Raw genomic sequence first — 21,421 nt, 5'->3', positions numbered from 1 at the left:
GGCTTCTCTATGCTCCGTGGTCTCCCAGAATTTGCTCAAACTCATGTCCATTGAGTCAGCAATGCTATCCAACCATCTCATCCCCTGTAACCCTCTTCTCCTCCTGCCCTCAATCTTTCCCAGCATCAGGGTCTTTTCCAATGAGTCAGCTCTTTGCATCAGGTGGCCAAAGTACTGGAGCTTCAGCTTCAGCATCAGTCCTTCCAATGAATATTCAGGGTTGATTTCCTCTAGGATTGACTGGTTTGATCTCCTTGCTGTCCAAAGGACTCTCAAGAGTCTTCTTCAGCACCAGAGTTCTTCAGCGCTCAGGCTTCCTTAGGGTCCAACTCTCACACCCCTACATGACTACTGGAAAAACCATAGCTTTGACTATACAGACCTTTGTCAGCAAAACGATGTCTCGGCTTTTTAACATGCTGTGTAGGTTTGTCATAGCTTTCCTTCCAAGAAGCAAGCATCTTTTAATTTAACGGCTGCAGTCACCAACTGCAGTGATTTGGGAGCCCAAGAAAATAAAATCTGTCACTGGTTCCACTTTTTCCAGACAGACCAGGGTTCAAATCTCAACTCCCCTGTCTCTAGCTGTGTGACCTCAGGCAAGCTGCTTAATTTCTCTAAATCTGCATGTCCCCTCTTAAGGTCTATGAGAAGGAATTGAGATAACAGATAAACATGCTTAGAAGAGGGCCTGGAATGTGATAAGAGCTGGAGAAATGGAGTTATGGAAAGAGAGGCTGTACATGTGGAGCATTCTGGAGCTTGGGCTGTCCCGTGTGGGCAGCAACCCCGATGGGTCATTCCCAAGGAGCCCGGGGGTTTGGGTGAGGATGGGCCTGGGGCTTCCACAGCCCTTTAGCCGATGGTTTGGCCGAGTTCAGCAGCGGCTCACCCTTTTAACCACACACTAGCTCCTCACAACAAAGGAGCTGGAGGGCTGGCATCCTCTCCTTTGGCCAAAGAGGAGGCTGGGAAGCAGAGGTCTTGTGAGCTGCCTGAGGTCACCAGGGGAAGAGATGGCACCCCAGGCTCCAAGTGCAGAACCACCTGTCCCCTGACCTTCATCTTTTTCAGACCCCGGCCCATGACACCAGAGCCTCTGCTCAGGCTGCAGGAGCTGGGGCCGGGAGCTGTGATCCTAAGGAGGGAAGACAGCTCTGCTGGGCCTGGAGGGAGAGCGGGTGACTCCTGGGGCTGGGGCAGCAACAGGCCTGGCAGTTAGGCTCTGCGCGCAAGGGGGCATATGACTCAGAGCTGGCTAATATTTTTTTTTTTAACTTTTGGTCACACTGTGCAGCCTCTAAGGGATCTTAGTTTCCCTGACCACTGATGGAACCCTTGCTCCCTGCGGTGGAAGCAAAGAGTCTTAACGGCTGGACCACCAGAGAAGTCCCAGGGCTGGCTAACCTTGAGGGTCGTGTGCACCTGGCTTTGATCCATGGGCACCCACTGCCCACCCTCTGGGTCTCACCTGCTTGGAGTGGCAGCTGGGCAACAGCAGTGAGAACAATAGCGTCTCCTGCCCGGCACCAGGCACGGCCCACCCCAGAGACAGTGGACACACACACACTTACAGAGGCTGTGAAGTCACACCAGGGCCGCATCAGGAGTGGGCACACCCATGGGACACCACCTCCTGTCCCCACAGACAGCTCCATGTGGGAGGTCCAGGGAGCGCTGCTCGGCGGTCCTGCCGCCTCAGCCCCTTCTGAATGAACACAGGGGTGACAGAGCCATCATTCTCTCATCCAGTGTGCCGGGCTAGGCGCCGATTTCTGGGACACAGCAGAGAGCAAGACAGATAAGTCGTTGTTCCCGTGAAGCTTATCTACTGGAGTGGGACTAAAAGGCCCTGCTATCTCCCTTTCTGCTTCCCTCTTTAGGCGCTTGATTCTCTGCTAAACCTTGTCATGTTAGGGGACACGGGGAGCAGGGGTATACGGGAGAGGCAGGGACCTCTGGACATGCCAGGGAGCTGAGGACATGTTGGATCTTGGCAGGCTCTGCTTATGGCTGGGTGGGGTGGGAAATTCACCACCTTCCCTTTTCCCATCTCCGTGTCAGATATGATCTCCCAATGAGGTCTGCTCCCCTGGAGGGCAGCCAGGGACTGTCGGCACAGACCTCGCGGCTTCTGACTGCCTGAGGTTCCAAGGAAATAATTCTCACCTTCTGCAAACGTATCATCCAGTGGGAAGGTACAAAATTAATGTGCACCATCGTGTGGAATGTTGATATTTTGCTTTATGACTTTTTAAAATTGGAGGATAGCAGATTTACAATATTGTGTTGGTTTCTGCTGTACAACGTGAATTAGCCATAATTATATATATATTTATATGGCTTCCCAGGTGGTTGTAGTGGTAAAGAATCCACCTGCCAATGCAGGAGACACAAAAGACGTGGGTTTGATCCCTGGGTTGGGAAGATCCCCTGGAGAAGGAAATGGCAACCCACTCCAGGGTTCTCGCCTGGAGAATCCCATGGACAGAGGAGCCTGGTGCGCTACAGTCCATGGGGTTGCAGAGAGTCGGACACAACTGAGGACTGAGCACACACATATATATACGTATGTAATTATATCTCCCCTCCCTCCTGAGCCTTCATCCCCTTCCTATCACTCTAGGTGAAGTAAGTCCGAAAGAGAAAAACAAGTACTGTGTATTAATGCACATATATGGAGTCTACAAAATGGTACTGATGAACCCATTTGCTTAATGATTAGTTGTTCTGAGAGTCGTTTCCATTTACCTGTGTGTTGCCTCCCATCTGGACTCAGGTCCACCGCAAAATCTAAGGTTCTGCAAAACCAAGAAAGGCTCTGTAAATGTTTGAGTGAAGACATGAAGACAGTCTGAGGGTGAACAGGTCAGGCCTTATAAACAGGGTGGGCAGCACCTGGCCCTAGGGACTGCGGTTGGTGGTCTGTGCTGCCAGCTGGAGTCAAACGCAGGGTTGGATTTACACCCTGTTCAGTGAGAAGAGCTGGAAAGATTCCCTCTGCATCCTTCAGACTAGGGTACACCTCTGAGGGGTTTCCAGGGACTAAAGACTATAATGGGCTTCCCAGATGGCTCAATGGTAAAGAACCTGTCTGCCAATGCAGGAGACGCAAGCGATGTGGGTTCAAACCCTAAATCCGGAAGATCCCCTGGAGGAGGGCATGACAACCCACTCCAGTATCCTTGCCTGGAAAATTCCATGGACAGAGGGCCTGGCAGACTACAGTCCACACGGTCGCAAAGAGTCAGGACTGAGCGACTGAGCATGCGTGCAAAGACTGTAGGGGTTGAGGACACAGGCTCCAGAGCCTGTCTGGGTTCAAATCCCAGCTCTTAAGATCAACAGCTGGGTGATCCCAGGGCAAAAGTACTGAACTGTTCTGAGCCTCACCCATCTCGTCTGAAAAATGGGTCTTGTTAAAAGAATTCAGGGACAGCCGATGGAAGGAAGGGTGTAGCACAGAGCTTAGACGGTGGCAGGCATGTGAAGCGCCAGCTTCAGTGTGGTAGCGCGGAGTCGATGGATGGCACTCACGCTTTAGCCGCGTCAGAATCCCCTGGAGGCTTGTGAAAACACAGATGGCTGGGTTCCAGCCTGCGTCTCTGACTCAGAAGGTCTAGGGTGGTGTCTGAGAATCTGCGTTTCCAACAAGTGCCCAGGAGCTGCTGCTTCAGGGACCACAATTTGAGAACCACGGGTGTGTAACAGAAAAGAGAATTCAGGTGTAGGGTTCTGGCGCTAGGACTGTCCCTTATTATCTGGTGACTTTGGGCAGCTAATCACTGAGTCTCAATATCTTCACGTGTAAAACGGGACTGTTAATACCCACTTCACAAGAATTCCCTGGCAGCCCCGTGTAATCTGGGCTGTAATCATTGCCAAGGGCCCAAATCCAATCCCTGGTCAGGGAACTAAGAGCCTGCAAGTCGCTTGGTGTGGCCAAAAAAAAAGAGAAAAACCCACTTCATGGGGGTCAGCCTGGTATATGGTATCTCAGTATTCAGTCATCATTGTTTAAATTCTGGCCAGCGTGTTGGTCCTGGAAGGATGGGGTGGGGTTACCATGAGCAGAGGTGGGTCAGGAGGGCTTGGGGAATGCTGCCAAGAACCCCAAAGCCGGGAGCAAAGTGCCGGGTGGGTCTCAAAGCCCCAGAGCAATGTGTTTATTCGGAAAGAACTCCTGCTCCATTTCTTTGGCAGTTTCTGTGTGGCAAATCCACACAGAACCCTGGTGGGGGTTGGGGTTTGGAGAGTGGGGGAGTAATTTGGCTGCACTGGGTCTGAGTTGCAGCACGTGAGATCTAGCCCCACGGCCAAGGATCGAACCCGGGCCCCCTGCATTGGGAACTCCGAGCCGTACCCACTGAAGTGTTAGGAAGTCCCTCTGACCCCCTTTTGTCAGAGAGAAAGTCACCTCACCTCAGCGGGATCAGCGGCGCTCCGGCCCAGCCGCGCGGTGCGCTGCCGCCCCCTGGCGGACGAGGAGGCGCTGCACACCCTCCCGGGACGGTCTCCGAGCCGAGTCCGGAGTGCCGGCGGCAAGGCCCGCGGGCATCTGGGGGGGTGGCTGGCGCCTCGCAAGGCTGCGCCCCCGGCCTGAGAGGAGACTCCTGGACCAGTTGGGTGTTATTACGGGAACAGCCCGCGGACACCCCACCCGCGGTGGATTAGAGACTGTTGACTTTTAAGGGCGAGACCCATTGCGCTTGGCACAGCAAGGCGGCAGGCTGAGTGCCGGCCCCAGACACAGGCCTCGGGGCTCTGGGCCTTTGCGGGCTTTGGCCTGAAGACCAGTGGCAGCGGCCAGCCTGAGTCACTGGTTCCCTGAGACCGGGAGAAAGGGCTACCCCTGGGCCAGGGGTTTCAGTTTGATATTCACTGTCCAAGTACCACGCCCCTCACCCAGCAGTTCTTGGGTCTGCAACCCCACCCTCAGAGATCCCTTCTTTTTTAGCCTTTTCTGGAAAAACTCCTTGAAGTAAACCCTTCATATAAAAAAATTCAATGCTGTCATCATTTACTGTGCCTTTAATGTGGGCAAGCCACCAAGGGGACCCAGGAACACGGAAGATGCATTCCCCCTAGGAAAGCAGGCACTGGAGGGGCCTCCTGGAGAGGAGGGTCTAAGAAGGGAGGGCTGACCTGGGGGTGGGGGGCCACGGGGAAGAAAGGCCTTCAGCCCTGGAGGGAGTAGAGCTGGCGGAAGGGTGGGGTGTGTTCAGGAACGGTGAGTCATGTGGTGTGGCCCAGGAGGGAGGGTGAGTCTCAGCTCAGGCTGGAGAGGGAGGTGGGAGCCAGCCAGGCAGGGGGTGGGCGTGGGGGAGTCTGGTCTGCACAGCAGGGAACCCAGGGTAGGTGGACTTGTCTGAGAATCTCCCTCCCTGAAAGAGGCTCCCCGGCAGGTGAAGAGAAAGGTTTCCAATGGGATGGGCTGGGATGGGTGTGTATGAGTGTTTAGTGTTCTGACTCTTGGCAACCCTAGCGGCCTCATGGACTGTAGCCTGCCAGGCTCCTCTGTCCATGGGCTTTAGCAAGGATACTGGAGTGGGTTGCCATGCCCTCCACCAAGGGATCTTCCCCACCCAGGGATCGAACCCACGTCTCTTACATCTCCTGCATTGGCAGGTGGGTTCTTTACCCCTGGGGCCACCTGGGAAGCCCACCTTGGGTGCGGAACCATTTCAAAGATGGGTGTGAGGGGCTGCTGAGATGACAAAGGGGAATTTTGAAGTGTGGGCGGGGCCAGGCCATGTCAGAATCCTCCACTCAGATGCCTCTCCGCCCACAGGTGGGAGTGTGGGCCTGTGTGGGAGGGACTTCCCTCTCATCTCCTCCTTGCTCTAAGGCTTCAGTCTTCAAAGCACATTCACCCACATTATCTCATTGATCTTTTCAACAGCCCTCTGAGCTAACCAGGGCCTGCTGCTGCTGCTACTGCTAAGTTGCTTCAGTCGTGTCCGACTCTGTGCGACCCCGTACACGGCAGCCCACCAGGCTCTCCAGTCCCTGGGATTCTCCAGGCAAGAACACTGGAGTGGGTTGCCATTGCCTTCTCCAATGCATGAAAGTGAAAAGTGAAAGTGAATTCACTCAGTTGTGTCTGACTCTTCGCGACCCCATGGACTGCAGCCTACCAGGCTCCTCCGTCCATGGGATTTTCCAGGCAAGAGTACCGGAGTGGGGTGCCATCGCCTTCTCCGAACCAGGGTCTATTATTCTCATTTTACACACGGAGAAGCTGGGTCCCAGGTGAGACAGAATTATAAATTCTGCTTTATATTAATCATTGGCCTCCTGGGGTCCATACTTCTTTTTCTAAAAATACTGTATTTACTTTTGGTTGTGCTAGGTCTCCAGTTGCATTGAGCAGGGGGCTACTCTGTTGCGGTGGCTTCTCTTATTGTGGAGCACAGGCTCTAGGCACTCAGGCTTCAAGAGTTGTGGCCCACGGGCTTCAGTTGCTCCAAAGCAGGTGGAATCTTCCAGATCTGGGATGGAACCCATGTCCCTTGCGTTGGCACGCAGATTCTTATCCACTGTACCACCAGAGAAGTCTTGCATACTGTGTTTTAATTTTTGTTGTTGTTGTTTTATGATAGTTCAAACACTCAGAGGGGTCAAAACCCAAAACATCCAGATGAAACTTTCTCTGTCAACCCTATTCTCTCCAACCCCTCCTGGGTCACCTCTTAGCAGTGTGAACTCTAGCCTTTTGATTATGGGTGTTGGGCCCTTTCTGCAGGGGCTCAAGGCACAGCCTGCTGTGACCAGAGGAGCCCAAGGCAAGTGTCGCCCCAGGAGGGGTGTTATTCCTCCCCTGAGCAAGTGTACATTCGGTCTTCTTTCATCTGCAGCCACATGAGTCTATCTTTAGATCCTAAACTCCTTGGAGGCTGGGAGTCTATCTTCTGGGAGGCTGAAGTGTAGGAGTCACAATTACAGGCTCTGGCAAATAGAGAACTGGCATAAAATCTGTGTTGCCAAACCTTGAACAGGTTACCCAGGCTCTCGAAGAGCCTCCATTCTTGTCAACTACAGTAATCACAGGTTTGATCCCTGGGTCGGGAAGATACCCTGAAGAAGGAAATGGCAATCTACTCCAGTGTTCCAGTCTGGAGAATCCCAGGGACAAAGGAGCCTGGCAGGCTACAGTCCACAGGGTCGCAAAGAGTCAGACACGATTGAGCGACTGACCGACCAACCAACCTAAGGGTGTCCTGACCCCTAAGGGTGCCCTGACCAACTTCATGGGACTGTGTGAGGACTGGATAAGATGACTCATGTCCTGTGTTTAGCCGAGTCAGGCACAAGGTCTGTAATCTGTAAGAGGAATCTGTTGTCATCCCCACTGCCGGGACCTACTGTGCAAGCCCATAGTAGGACAGACCCAGGCACCTTTTCACACTTAACCCTGACAGAGGCTGAGAGCTCACAGGTGATAGGGTCTGCATGGGGGCTCATTGTTAAGATGGCTCATTATGTCGACCTTGCAAACAAAGAGGAAATCACAGTGATCCTTGAGACTGACCAAATTGCCCAAATGGCATCCTGTTATCTCACTGTGCCTATCTTCTCAAAGCTGCGAGACCACCAGATTCCAGACCTCCAGCTACGTGACCATCCCTTTGGAGAACTTCTCATTGGTGGGGTATAAGAAGGACTCTGTCAGAAAGGGAGGACGCTGGTTCTCCTTAAGAGTCAGTCACCCTGTCTTTTCCCTCTAATAATTTTCTCTTTTCTTGCCTGACTGCCGGGTTTGCTCTCTTCTTCTCTGCACTTGCCTTACAGCACCTCATTAAAGGTGAGTTGGCATAGTAGGTCGCCCCAATCCACACACCTGAACGAATCGCTCTTCCTGGGCTAGGATCCGCCTTTCCCGTTTTTGAAACCAGCCTGGCTCTTTGCCATCTCCTGCCAGGTGGCTTTTCTGGGTAGTCGGGCATCTTGAGGCCAACACGGGGCCAACAGCCCATGGCTCCTCTGGGCCTGTTGTGTCTGACGCCCTGTGTTATAGCTGATCCACAGGGAAACTGCCATGTGGCTTTTCTCAGGGCTGACTGACTCAATGGAGGGTCACCCCTGCCCTGGAGCTGCCTAGGGTGAGTGACTCAGGGCCTCTGACGCTGGCCTGGTGCCCAGCCACCTGGACTCTGCCTCTTAGAGGGTATATCCCCGGCCCCTGAGACTCCACTCAGAGGAGGGACTTCCCCGCACCTAGACTGCCCTGGCTTGGAAGGGACATAAGAAATCATCTATCCTGCCTCCCTCATCTCGCAGATGAGAAAGGGAGCTGGGTGATGGGAATACCGAGCTTGTCACAGAAGCGGGATTTGGACCTGGCCTGCCTCCTGTGGTTCCCACCAGCTGTCACAAATCCTCCTCTCCTGGCCTTCCCACCAGGCCTTCTCCTCCTCTCAGGGCCCCCACTCCTGCATCCAGTGGGCGGGCTCCAGGTCCTAAACTCTCTGAGAAGGGCATCCCATGGCTTTTTGGTAGGACAGTTACTTACCCCCTTGGGAGAACACCCCTGTAACCTCGTTTCCAAGAAAGGGCAGAACGATCTCTTGAAGCGGGCGGCCCCCACCGACCTTACTGTCTATAAGTTCAGTTCAGTTCACTCCCTCAGTCGTGTCTGACTCTTTGCGACCCCATGGACTGCAGCACGCCAGGCCTCCCTGTCCATCACCACCTCCTGGAGTTTACTCAAACTCATGTCCATCGAGTTGGTGACGCCATCCATCCATCTCATCCTCTGTCCTCCACTTCTTCAACCTTCAATCTTTCCCAGCATCAGTGATGGTGGTGGTTTAGTTGCTAAGTCGTGTCAGACTCTTGCGACCCCATGGACTGTAGCCTGCCAGGCTCCTCTGTCCATGGGATTCTCTAGGCAAGAATACTGGAGTAGGTTGCCATTTCCTTCTCCAGAGGATCTTCCCAACCCAGGAATCGACCCCAGGTCCCCTGAATTGCAGGCAGATTGTTTACCAACTGAGCTATGAGGGAAGCCCACCCAGCATCAGGGTCTTTTCAAATGGGACAATAAACAACTGCAAAACTGTGTTTACTTTTCTGCTCAAAAAGGCATTCCTTCCCTATCCAACCCAAGTTTCCTCAAGAAACAGAAGTACAGGCCAGCAAGGATGAAGGGATAAATAACCGTCTGGCGGAACAATGGAGCGCAGTCCACGGCTTCAAGGGTTGGAACCCACACCAGCCTGGGGAGCTGGACTTGGCAAGCGGGCTGGGGACAGTGCAGTCTGAAACGGACCGAGGGCACGGCGAGGAAGAGCGCGCGCCCGGCTGTGCCCGGCGGCGTGAGGCGCCCGCGGCCCGGGGCGGGGTCTGCGGGGTCAGCCACCCCCGCTCTCCCCACCCACGTGGCCTTGCCGCCCAGAACGCCGGGCCCCAACTTCGTGTCAGCAGAGCCGGCCTGGGTGCTCAGCCGGCGCGGTGGGCAGGCTGGGGGCCGCGCATCTCTAAGGAGGACCCTGGGGTCTGGGCCCCCCCGCGCCCCCCGCTGTCCTGGAGGAACAGTGAGGGCGGAGGGGGGCTGAGACAGACGCTGAGGGCCAGGGGTCCCTGTGAGACCGACCTCAGATGGGAAAAACGAGGCTCGGAGATCTCTTTCCGTCTCACTCGGACGCCTCTCGAATGGCATTAACCCCCCGTTTGTGGGTGTGGAAACTGAGGCCCAAAGTGGGAGGCCCAGAGCCGGGGCGGGGTGGGGGCGCGGGCGGTGGGGCGTCTAGGCCCCGGCCCCCGCCCAGAGGAGCCGGACAACTACAAGGGCCATCTGCGGCCCGCGCCCACCGCGCCGGCTCCTCAGACCCCTGGGCGCAGGAGGGGCAAGGAGGGGCCGGGCCGGGTGGGGAGGGCGCGGGCACGGGCAGAGGAACTGAAGTGACTCAGGCCGGTGCGCGCAGGCCGGGCCTTTGTTCCCGGACGCCCGGCCTTATTAAAGGCCCAGCGCCCGAGGCAGGCGCGCGCCCTGCGGCCGTCCCCGCCCACCGGCCGCACTTCTGGCGGGGCCGGGCGGGCGGCTAGGGTGGGAGGGGGTCGCTCCTGGGCTCCTGGCTGTGAACAAAAGAGGGGCATCCATCAGGATTCGGGGGTTCATCCAATCGGATCCTCAGGCCATAGGGAGGGCCCCCTCTAGTCATTTCAGTCATCCCTCTGCCTCAGGGCAAGGCTGCACCTAAATCGTCCAGAAGAATTTAAGAAAACCCTTCCCCTGCTTTTGGGGATTCCCCAGGGGCTCAGAGGGTAAAGCATCTGCCGGCAATGCGGGAGACCTGGGTTCAATCCCTGGGTCGGGACGATCCCCTGGAGAAGGAAATGGCAACCCACTCCAGTACTCTTGCCTGGAAAATCCCACGGGTGGAGAAGCCTGGTACATGGGGTCGCAGAGTCAGACACGACTGTTATGGGGACTCCTTGCTAGGCACCGCCTCCCCGAGTCTCTCAGCCATCTGTCCTCTAACCACAGTCCCCACCTTGCAGGGTGACTGGCCCACCCAAGTCAGCACTGGGTCATTTCAACCTGTTTCACACCTTTGGTGGGTTTTAGGTCAGCCGAAGCAGACCTGGGAACAGGCTCCCATCCTAGCCTTTGTGAGGCCAGGTTTCACACCAACCCTGCCTTGTCAGTGGATTCCTCAGGGAGAAACACCAAACTGTACCCCACCCCCCAGCGCCCACACCCCAGCTGCCCAAGCTGCTCCTTCAGACCGAGCGCCGCCCCGTGGACACGGGGCAACGGTGCCTTGCGGGACCAGAACCTTTCAACATGTCTCCCCGGCTCTGGGCCCTCATTAGGCCATGCATCCATATCCAGCGCCATCCTAAATGAATCGCCTCAAAACGCGCCCAGTTCTTTCGAGTGACTGCAGGTTGCCTGCAGCATTCTGTTTGCCCCCTGCCCCCACAGCCCTGCTTGTGACCCTCTCTTTTAGAGTAAGTGGCTTCTTGAGAGTAAAACTTCATCTTAATGTTTCAAAAGCAAATCAAATGTAAATTATGCATCAATAAATTCTAGCTAAAAAGTAATAACAAACAAATGAATTCTTTTGACCGGCCTGTACTCCTGTGTGCATACATGCATGTTCACAGACGTGTGTATGATGGGCCGGGTGTGACAGCTGGGGTGTGTGTGCCTGAGCAAGGCTGTGGCTGCAGGGGTCCCCACGAGGTCAAGTTGGAGCAGAACCCAAGAGCGCGCAGCTCCTGTTCCATCTGTGGCGCTCTGCACCCCGCCTTGGGGCCCACATCGTTTTGGGAGGAGAGAGGCCTTTTCCTTTTCCACTCAGCCTCAGAACTCCTCATCCTGTCTTCTGCAATGCTCTCCTCTCGGGAAAACAGAGGTGGCGATAGTGGTAAAGAACCCACCTGCCAATGCAGAAGACTCAGGTTCGATCCCTGGGTTGAGAAGATCCCCTAGAGAAGGGATTAGCAACCCATTCCAGTATTCTTGCCTGGACAATCCCATGGACAGAGGATCCTGGGGGGCTTAGGTCCATGGGGTCACAAAGAGTCAGACACAACTGAAGCGACTTAGCACACCCCTTCCCAGCCTCTCAACCGCTTCCCTTCTGGAGCCTCCCGGGTAAGCCTGTATTTTGTCCCCAACAGCCTGGGAGCCCCAGCCCAGGGAGCAGCCCGCTCGTCAACCTGAACCGTTATGCCACCAAGAAGAGCCTGGCAGAGAGCTTGCTGGACATGGCGCTCTTCATGTCCAACGCTGTGCAGCTGAAAGCGGTGCTAGATCGGGGTCCGTCCTTCTATAACTACTTCGCCCTCGTCACCCTCCTTAGCATCTCTCTGATGCTGCAGGTGGTCATCGGAATCCTCCTCGTGGTCATGGGTGAGGAGCCCGGGCCTGGAGCTGGCCTCGGGGGGTGGGTGGGAAGAAAAGTCCCGAATGCCTCCCTGTCACACCGTGTGTTTGCACAGTCTTACACTAACCTGCTGTTAGCCCTGTGCACCTTCAAGTGCCCAAGTAACAACCACACAGTGCAGGCAGGCACCCTGACCTACCTCCTAGCATCCCATCTAGTAGCCAGTACAATACCTGCTAAGTGACCGTGCTCACTAACTCGTAGCAGCATTCCTTAGAGCGTGCATTCCCCACTCTGAGAAGACCCAGTTTAAGTTTCCAAAATCGGCTCTATTGAGTACCACGTGAACACCCCACATGGTCAGTGAGGAAGAAGGCATTGCAGCACGATGGCCACCAACTCCTGATCTCTGAGGGGCTGTGGTGGGGGAAGCTCCAGGCTGTCATGTCCCCACCCCCAGGCCATCATTTGCTTCTCCCTCTTCTCCACAGCTCTAATGAACCTTAATGAGGTGCAAAAGCAGTGGCGACTCAACCAGCTCAACAATGCAGCCACCGCCTTGATCTTTATCACTGTCATGATCAACATCTTCATCACAGCCTTCGGGGCACATAGGATTGGGCTCCTGGCTGCCGGGACCCCTCTCTGAACAAGACCTGGAGCCCAGGTGAGGGAAGATGGGAGGTGCACAGGTGGCCCTTCTCACCTCTGTGGGTTTGGGCTGAGAGAGATGCTCGCCAGGCAGAAGGGGAAGAATGTAGACCTGGGGCAGGGATGAGGTCATGGAGCAGAGCATGGGCTGGGACTCACCAAAGTCCTCTGCTCTCTCCTCCTAGGCTGAGCTTCTCTGCAGCCTGGGAGGGTGGAGGCTGCGGTTAGTGGGGGAAGAGGGAGATGCGGGTGTTCTCCTTGACAGAGTCCAGGACCACGGGGAGCCAGCTGGCAGCACAGAGCCTCAGGCCCTGCTTCAGGTTTGGATCCGAACCGCAGTTGCACCCTGGGAAGGCACCAGGTCGATTGTGTGACATTTGGGCCCGAGGCGCTGGTCTGGCCTGGCCTGCCCTTCTCTTCATCTCTTTGCTTCCCCTACAGGTGCTGGGCCTGAACTGCTTCTCTCCCCCTTGATCTGCCAGGCTGAAGGGCACAGCATACAGCTTCGGGGAGAGCTCCTAGACTCAGAGGGCAGTGTAGACAGCCCTGCTTCCTACCCTCGGCGCTGGAACAAAGATGGGCTCTTCTCCCAGCTTAAGCGGGGTCATCTGGGCCTGGAGTCCTGAGCTCGGACTCGAGTACCACCCGCCTGTTTCCTGGGCCTCAGGCATGCCTATGGAAAGCTGGGTCTGCCCAGCTTAAGGACTCTGCTTCTGACCCCACCCTGTTCCTTCCCTCTGCCCCAGCTTGTTTTCTCTTTTCTGTAGGATGGAATGATTTCTCTCCATAAAGCTTTCTGCAGATCCACCATGAGTCAATCTTTGTGTCTTCAACTGTGAAGGCTCAAGCACCCGGGCGGGCGGCTGTCTCCATCTGTGTCCTGGAAATGGCTCAAAGGAGCAACCCCAAGCCTGGAGGGGAAAAGGCTTTTAAGTCACTCCCTCTCCTGTGGGTTCTGCTCTGAGTCAGGTTTCCCTGCTCAGTGCCTAGGGTAATTACAATCTGCTGCATTAGCAGCAGACCAGTCTCTTCTGGATGCTTTTTGAGAAGCTCCAATTGGCTGCCTCTGGGCTTCCCTGGTGGCTCAGACAGTAAAGAATCTGCCTGCAATGCAGGGGACCAGGTTCTATCCCTGGGTCAGGAAGATCCCCTGGAGAAGGGCATGGCAACCCACTCCAGTACTCTTACCTGGAGAATCCCATGGACAGAGGAGCCTGGCAGGCTACAATCCATGGGGTTGCAAAGAGTTGGACATGACTGAACGACTAACAAATTGGCCACCGCAGCTTTCACAGAAGCACCCTCTCTTGGGCATGTGCTTAAGGAATACAAACTAATTTCAATCTCTGCCTAGATCAGATATGACCAGGATGGTACCTTTGTACTGTAACACATCAACAGGGCATGCCCAGCTTAAACACAGATGCTTTTCGATTGTCCGCTCTCTTAGAATAAGCCACACCTCAGCTCCTCACCCGACCTTCCTGTGTCCATCAGCCTTTCTCAACTGAAAGCTCCAACCTGCATGAATCTACTGCACAGGAAATGTTCCTCAGACAGGAACCTCATGGTCCCCCTCCTGAGTAAACCACACCGCAGGGAAGGCTGCCCGTCCCCCCAGCACACACACACACATACAGGTGATGAAGGGCGATACGGAGAGTCCCTGGCATGTCCACTGGAGGCCTCAGAGCTTAGAGATGGCCACGTGAGCCTGGGCCCTCTGCCCAGCCCTCTCCCACCCTGATGGGCAATAGGAAAACACGAGGGCACTTTGTTTTCTGAGACTTTGCTGTATTTAACGCTTTCCCTCCCCGCACCCTACACATTTCCCTACCGAGTAGGGGCCGTGCCAGGCCCCCTCCATTAAGGCAGACGGTGTGGAGGTAACAAACGCAGAATGCAAGGCACTGGCTGGGGCAGGGGGGTGGCAGGCCGGGGAGGGGAGGCTGGGCAGACACCTGTCCTCAGGAGGAGTGAAGCAGGAGGACCATCTGGGTGGACTCAGGCCTTGCTGGGCAACGCCCAGGGATAAAAGTAGCCCCAGAAAGAAACCTGGCCGCCCAGGCAGCTGCGGCTCTCATCTACTCCCTACAGTCCTTCCCCGAAGGCACAGCATGTGAGCCAGGACCATAAAAGGCCATAGCCTGAGGGCAGATCGAGCATCCACAAGCCACAATCTATTAACCGAAAAGTCTGCGTCCTTCATGATTTCTTAGGCGGGAGGCAGGGGTTCTCGTCAACCTCCAGAAGGTTCTCGCCGGGCTCCATTCTCCCGCAGGCCAAATTTGTGCTCTGGCTGACCGCGGGGCCCACCGGGCAGACCCTGCAGTTCCACACACCGAGACCTGGACTCCATCACGACACCGAGCCTGGCCCAGCGGACTGGCCTCCCGGGCCCCGCCGCACCTGCTCTGGGCCCTTCCTCGCAAATGCTGGGGTTTGCGAGGCCGCACGTCCAGGGCACCGGTGGTGAGTTAGAGCAGTGCAGAAGGCAGCAGCAGTAGAAACATCCCCAGTCTAGAGGCGCCTGGGACCATTAGTGCAAGAGAAGTGTGCGATGCGATCTAGGTGACAGAAAGGGTGCCCCAGGCCCCAGAGGCCGAGGGCTGTGCTCCCTGAAACGGCTTCACTTTTCAGTCCTGCTCCCGCTGTGGACAGAACGACATCCTTGCCTCACCTCCCCAGACCTTCCCCCCTGGGGCCCCGTTCCCCAGTTCAGAGGGTCTTTCTCCTCTTCCTCCCTGCGGGGCGGCAGGAGGGGGCTGGGCTGTGAGGACTCGGGCTTCCCGCTTCCCTTCTCATCCCTCCCCTTGGACCTCACCCCTCCCCTACCCCTCTCCCCGCTCTGCTCCATGTGGTCCCCAAGGCCCAGCTCACAGGTGGCTGGGACAGAAGGGGTCTTCTCTCCCTGCCATCCCCCCCACCCTCCCTCGCCTGTGATGCACGTCCACCCTGCACCGGGGAGCCAGGAGCCCACCACCCCAGTAGGTTCCCTGGCCCCCAACCCCCTGAGGCACTGGGAGGAGTTGGTCCACTCTGTGCTTCCAGTCAGTCTGGAGACAGTGCGGCTGGAGGGTGAGGTTAATGCCCTGATCGGCGGCCAGCTGTCGGTCGGCTACCTGGAAGGTGTATGTGTCCCAGAGGCAAGGACCCACGGGGCAGCTACTAATGGCTCCACGTGGGGCCAGCTCCCCAGTTGCCCGGTCCAGGGCCCAGGGACGTACCCGTGGGTCTGAGGTATGCAGGGAGGGAGTGCCCTTCCTATAAATGTACAACTCCACCCCCTCACAGTCTATGCTGGGTCTGGACATGTGTGGTTTTGGTTTTCTGTTAAAAAAAAAAAAGTAAAACCCCAGTAAAATTCATCCAATAGAAAAGCTTCCAGTCCATGGTCACTGCCCCGCTAGGAGCCCCGGGTGGGCACTGGAAGGCACCTCCCATCAGTGTGGTGTGGCCAGGCTGGGCTTGCCTCCCTTGACCTGGTCCCGCTGCCCTTCCTGAGAACTCTGCCATCTCTGTCTCGTCTCCTGGCCCCAGAGGCCCAGAGGTGGAGGACGGCTGCTGGGGCAGGGGGTACCGACTCGGAGGCTGCTTGGGCCCACCACGGCCCCTGCTCCCCTCCCTTTCCGCTCCGGCAGTGAGCGGGCACTGGCCGGGCCACTGTGGTCCAGGTGCCAGAAGCCATCGGTCCAGCAGGTGCCCCCCAATGCCGGGGTTAAGGCGTCTTCATCTGGCGGCGGTTCCACATGCCCCGCTTGGAATGGAAGTAATGGAAGAAGTTTCGGAGGGAGAGACGCTCCACTTCCAGGCCAGCTTGGAGGATCCTGGGTAGGAGGAGGGTGGGATGAGCCACAGAAGCACCGAGGAAAGTGGGGAGAGGGCCAGCCTGCCTGCCACGACCCCACCAGGCCCTGGCCGCGTCCCATGGGGCAGGGGTTGGGCAGAGAGCCAAACGGCCTGGGCTGTGTCTCAGAGCCTCTCTCCCTAGAAAGGATAAATGGATACAGTGGTGGATGTGGTGAGGACCAGTGAAGAAGGGTACAAGTGCTCACCACACCTGGAGGTCGGCCAGCAGGGGTCCCTCCACCCTGTCTGATGGAGGGAGGGGGAGTCAGGAAGCAGACCTTGTCCCAGCTCCCACCCTCTTCCCGTTGGGAGGCCTGTGCTCCCAGCAGGTTGAAATAACTGGAATTTGGAGCAGTTTCTTATTCCCTGGGCCTCACAGGAGGCAGAACTGTGGAGGTCTGCCTTCCCCCAGGGGTGGAGGTAACACCAGGCTTCTCTCCGCTTTGGGGTCTGACCATGGAGCTTTACGGGAGCTGTGTTATCTAACACAAGCTCCCTCACGGGCCCTCGTTTGCACCTTAAATTCTCTTAATATTGTCACCTTCTTTCCTGCCTGCCTGCCTGCCCTCTAGGGAAAAATCAAACAGATCCGATTTTCAAGTTTTCAGATCAGGTTTTCAAGACAGTCATAGCTGAGAGATTTAGGGCAAGTTGTTAACTTCTCCTCAAGGCTTAGTTTTCTCACCTGGAAAAGAGAGATGACCACACGTCCCTCCCAGAGTCTGGGGAGTGGAGGGTGTCCACTAAGAAGGGGGTGGAGGATGTCCATCGCCTACCCAGTCAGGTGCCCAGTGACTAGGTGGTGAGGAGGTGTCCGGTCTCTCAGGGAGAAGAGTGTCTTCCTCGTCAGGGTCCCCTCCCCCTGGGCCCCTGACCTTGCCCCGTCTACCTCCTCTGGACGCTGCTTCAGCAATTACATCCTTTCTCTCTTGGATTCTCCTCCTCTCTCTCCTTCACCCTCACTCCTAAAGCTCAAATCTCAAGGTGTCATCCATTTTCCCCCTCCTCCCCTTGGTGGCAAATTTCCTGAGGAATTTTGAGGTGGAATCTCAGACTAAGCCTCCTGGTTCCTCACCACCCACACACACGCCCTGAAACGCCCTCTCCCTGCATCCCGCCAGCCTGTCCTCCTCTGCAAAACTGCCTTCTCCCGGGGCTCCAGGGACCCAGAGCCTCCTGGATACTCAATGCTTTCAACGGTCCACGCTGGCTCTTATGCTGACCCTGTGTTGACTCTCTCATAAACCCCCCAAAACTCCAGCCTTCTCCCCAGGCATGTTCTCCCGGGTGAGCAAGGGGGTGCCCAGCGGACAACATTACCATTCACACCCTTGCAGCTCAGAGTCTGTGCCCTTCCCTAACTGTCTGCCAAGCACCCTCCACGCCTGCCCTGCCACACAGGCAGAGGCAGGATCCCCTCCAATAGTTCAGTCTCAGCGAGGAAAGGAATCCAGGCCAGTGGGGCCAAGGGGGCTGGACCTGGGGGGCTCTAGCCCCGCCCCTGCCCCAGGCTCCTCCCGTAGGCCCCTCCCCAGTCACCTGTCCAGCAGCTCCCAGTCCTCTCCGCCCCAGCGGTCTCGGAACTCCTTGGTGTTCATGCCACCGATCCTGTCCAGGTCTGACTTGTAGATGCCTAGCAGCCCGAATCCGTTCACCTCCCAGTAGCCTGCAGACAGACAAGCCCAGGGGGAACTGAACCCGGGCCAGGAGGTGGACCAAGGGGGCTCCAGGGTTGCACCCCTAGACCCTTTACTGGGAGGCACAAGACTCTCATCTGAATGAGCCCTTTTCCTGTTTGTGGGGAAAGCCCTCTGAGCTAAGTTTCCCGGTCCAGAGAAGGCAGCAGTCGTCCAGGGAGGGACCAAGGGCTGGTGACAGGCTCCCAGGAGGCTCTGACAACAGCAGCCCCCGAGGGTGCAGCCATGCCTGGCTCCCTCTCCAGGCAGGAAACCTCTCTTCTCTGCATCCTGAGTGGGCACACAGTCTGGCACATAGTAAGTGCTTGGTAAATGTCTGACGAACAAATGAAGGGGAAAACCCAGGAAGTGTTCAGCCTTGCTGCTGCTGCCGCCGCTGCCGTCAGCTCAGCCCTGGGCCACTTCGTGGTCTGCCCAGGTGAGCAGGGCTGCCAGGTGAGTGGAGATGGGGAGGGGGAAGAGATGGAGAGGGGGTGCTGCCGCCGGAGACAGGACTGTCTCCAGCTCCGGGTTAAGCACCAAGGCACAGAGGTCTTTCCCACCCTCCCGAGCCCAGGGCAGGCTCACCCTCAGGCCACTGGGGGGTGGCCCCGCAGTGCAGCCTCATGACCATGGGGGCGAAAGCCATCTTGCCCTCCACGCAGTGCTTCCGGATGGTGTCGATGATGCCAGCTGGGAAGTGGATGTGGAGGTCACAGAGGAAGATGATGCTGTGCGGGTCCTGGGGACAGATGGGGGCATCAGCAGTCCCCCTAGACCAGGGCGAGGAGCCCAGGACACTCTAGGACCATCCTCTGGCTCTCTCCCATTTCAGTGACCGACAAGCTTGCGTGAAACAAAGTGCTGGATGGATTTCCACGGCCCTGGGCATTGGGGCACAATTCTCGTGATCAGAGAGGCAACCCTGACTGTCTTCATGGATGCTGGGGACTCCGGACAAATGCTCCCACCCTGGCCCTGGCCCTGCAGAGTAGCATAGAGGACCGTGTGTCTTGCGGCTTCCTCTCCGAGGAGCTGGCCATCTGAGGGTCTCTTCACCAGCCTTTGTCATCTCCCAGGCCCCTCTCAGGCCGCTTACCTTCACCAGATCCACACCAGCCTGGAGTCCAGCCGAGCGTTCGAAATTCCCACTTAGCTTCATGTACTGGTAGCTGCGGGGAGAGCAAAAGAGAGGTTGAGCCTCAGGACCCAGCTGTGATGGTCCCAGGAGGAAGCCAGCAGGCAGCACAGAGGTGATGCAGGCTCCTGGGATGGGACTCTGGGTGGGTGAATCCTCTGGGAAAAGCTAGACTGAGAATCAGGGCACCGATGGGACTTCAGGAAGAGGCTGCTCAGGCTGCGCCCCGCCGGGAACACCCTCACCTCCGCAGCTTGGACTGTTTCAGGGCCGTCTCGATATCCATGTCCTCGCTGCTATAGTCGGTGATGATGATGTTGAAGTGCGGGTCACTGGTGACCTGGGACAGGGTCTCCATGTCTCTGATGAATTGCTGCACCCAGCGTGCCTGGTTCTTCACTGCCCAGCAGGGTGGGGAGAAAGAAGCAGAGTAATGCAAAGGAGCGCCTCTTTACTCCCAGGTCCTGTGTGGTCAGGAGTCCCATTGGACCTTTGCTTAGGGCAATGCGGCTACGAGAAAGGTTAGCAGGGCAGTAGGGGTCGGAGGGCAGCGGAGAGCTCCTGGTACGGGGGCCTCTCCACCCCGTCCCTGCACAGCCTCCCAGGCAGGGCCCCGCGGAAGGCCTGGAGCTGGAGCTTGTCAACCACTCTCATAGTAACCCTCCTGGGCCCTGACAGTCCAACTCACCAGCTGTCCATCCCATGATCACCCTGCACTTCCTGTCTGACCCCCTCCCTCCAACCCGTTCTACTCCTGTGACCGGCTCCCCTTTCCCTCTCTTGTTATGAAAACCAGCCAGCCTGCTCCCCAAGCCCCTCCCTGTCTTACTGCCCCAGGCCAGCAGCCCCAGCCCATTGTTCACTCCCAACCCTGCATGCAGGTTCCATAGGAAGAGCTGCCAGTCAGCCGTCCTTCTCAGCTCCCGCCCTGACGGCCCAGGTCACCTGAGACCAGTTACTTCGCTCCCGTGAGCCCGTTTCCCACGGTGGCCTTTCCCCCAGGTTCTGTGAGATCACATCAGGGGGCAGAGACCAGGCGCTCGCTATCTCACGAGGCCTCTGCTCGGCCGAGGGCGCCTAGGCAGTGGGAGGCTCACCCGGCACGATGAAGTGGACCACGGCGCGGTGGTTCCAGGAGAAGCCCTGGGGCCAGCACAGCTTGGGCTCCGGGGCCCGGGCACCCGGGCCGTGCCTCTGGAAGTCATGCGGGCTCCACACCAGGCCCTGCAGGTTCAGGGCCTCGGCCTCCTTCCCGCCCACGGCATCAGCGCCCTGCCAGCCGCGCGTGGACACGAACTCCGAGAGCCGCACCAGGCGCTGGCCTTGCTCCAGCAGCTCGAGCTCCAGGAGGTAGCGGCCCCCACGGAGGTGGTCCTGCCGCTTCTCTATATTCACGATGCGCTGAAGCTGGTACCTCCTGGAGGAAAGGGCGGGAGGCTTCTGTCACTCCACCCCATGTGTCAGGAGACCCCGGGCTTTGCCCAGCTTTGCAGCTGGTTAACATGCTCACACGATGCCTACCCGCTCCAGTGGGCACTGCCATCATCTTTAAAAAAAGGATCCGTAGAGATGGATGAGCTAGTCTCTTAGAGCTCTAAGACCCTAAGTATTCAGCACGTAAGGTGGAGGCGTGAGTCACAGTGAAGAGATTCCTTCAGAAACTAACCCTCATTACTACACAGCTCTGTTCAGTCCACAGTGCGAAAGACAACGGGGACTTCCCGGCGTTCCGGTGATTAAGAATCCGCCTGCCCATGCCAGGGACGTGGGTTCGATCCCTAGTCCTGAAAGATCTCACACACCGCAGAGCAACTAAGCCCGTGTACCACAACTCCTGAGCCTGTGTGCCACAGTGACTGAGCTTGCGTGCCACACCTAGAGAGCAACAAAGACCCAGCACAGCCAAAAAAATTTTTAAAAATACGTATGGCTAATAAAAGAATAATTTTAAAAGAAAAGACACGACAGACGATTGGAAATGCTGACTGGTTGGCCCGACATCACTAGTCACAAGGGAAATGAAATCAAAACCACAGTGCAATACCACTCCACATCCACTTGCGTGGCTATTTTGTGTGTGTGTGTGTGGCTATTTTTTAAAAAAGGAAAATTAGAATTGATGAGACTATGGAGAAACTGGAGCCTTTATACACCGCTGATGGGAACGTAGAATGGTACAGATGATTTGCAAAAGAGTTGGCAGCTCCTCAAAATGTTAAACCTAGAGTTACTCTATGACCCAGCCATTCAGTCCCAAGGAATTTAGCCAG

The 21,421-nt window shown here is 56.7% G+C and overlaps 2 protein-coding genes and 1 long non-coding RNA gene across 6 annotated transcripts in view; 1 reads left to right on the top strand and 2 right to left on the bottom strand.

Moving 5' to 3' along the window:
* LOC133248323 (uncharacterized) overlaps window positions 1-2,070 on the bottom strand; it is a 37,061-nt gene extending 34,991 nt beyond the window's left edge. The window contains exon 1 of the long non-coding RNA XR_009736667.1: window positions 1,575-2,070. This is a non-coding gene — a long non-coding RNA (uncharacterized LOC133248323). The remainder of the gene's footprint in view (window positions 1-1,574) is intronic.
* The window catches only part of NINJ2 (ninjurin 2), a 72,457-nt gene extending 59,161 nt beyond the window's left edge, over window positions 1-13,296 (top strand). The window contains exons 1-4 of one of the 3 annotated variants that reach the window (XM_061418286.1): window positions 6,954-10,956; window positions 11,632-11,863; window positions 12,329-12,504; window positions 12,674-13,296. In XM_061418286.1, coding sequence (XP_061274270.1) covers window positions 10,849-10,956; window positions 11,632-11,863; window positions 12,329-12,486 — 498 coding nt within the window. In that variant the 5' untranslated portion in view covers window positions 6,954-10,848 and the 3' untranslated portion in view covers window positions 12,487-12,504; window positions 12,674-13,296. Of the gene's footprint in view, window positions 1-6,953; window positions 10,957-11,631; window positions 11,864-12,328; window positions 12,505-12,673 lie in introns of those variants that run through there. The other 2 variants (XM_061418287.1, XM_061418285.1) reach the window with 2 other exon arrangements.
* Window positions 13,297-14,142: 846 nt separating this feature from the next.
* The window catches only part of B4GALNT3 (beta-1,4-N-acetyl-galactosaminyltransferase 3), a 98,063-nt gene continuing 90,784 nt past the window's right edge, over window positions 14,143-21,421 (bottom strand). For both annotated transcript variants that reach the window (XM_061418283.1, XM_061418284.1), the window contains exons 15-20: window positions 20,249-20,568; window positions 19,397-19,550; window positions 19,113-19,185; window positions 18,602-18,755; window positions 17,877-18,003; window positions 14,143-16,315 (exon numbers count right to left, since the gene is read on the bottom strand). In XM_061418283.1, coding sequence (XP_061274267.1) covers window positions 16,207-16,315; window positions 17,877-18,003; window positions 18,602-18,755; window positions 19,113-19,185; window positions 19,397-19,550; window positions 20,249-20,568 — 937 coding nt within the window. In that variant the 3' untranslated portion in view covers window positions 14,143-16,206. The remainder of the gene's footprint in view (window positions 16,316-17,876; window positions 18,004-18,601; window positions 18,756-19,112; window positions 19,186-19,396; window positions 19,551-20,248; window positions 20,569-21,421) is intronic.

The sequence above is a fragment of the Bos javanicus genome, chromosome 5, assembly GCF_032452875.1.
Source record: "Bos javanicus breed banteng chromosome 5, ARS-OSU_banteng_1.0, whole genome shotgun sequence".
Taxonomy (NCBI): domain Eukaryota; kingdom Metazoa; phylum Chordata; class Mammalia; order Artiodactyla; family Bovidae; genus Bos; species Bos javanicus.
This window is presented reverse-complemented; position numbering and strand designations above follow the sequence as displayed.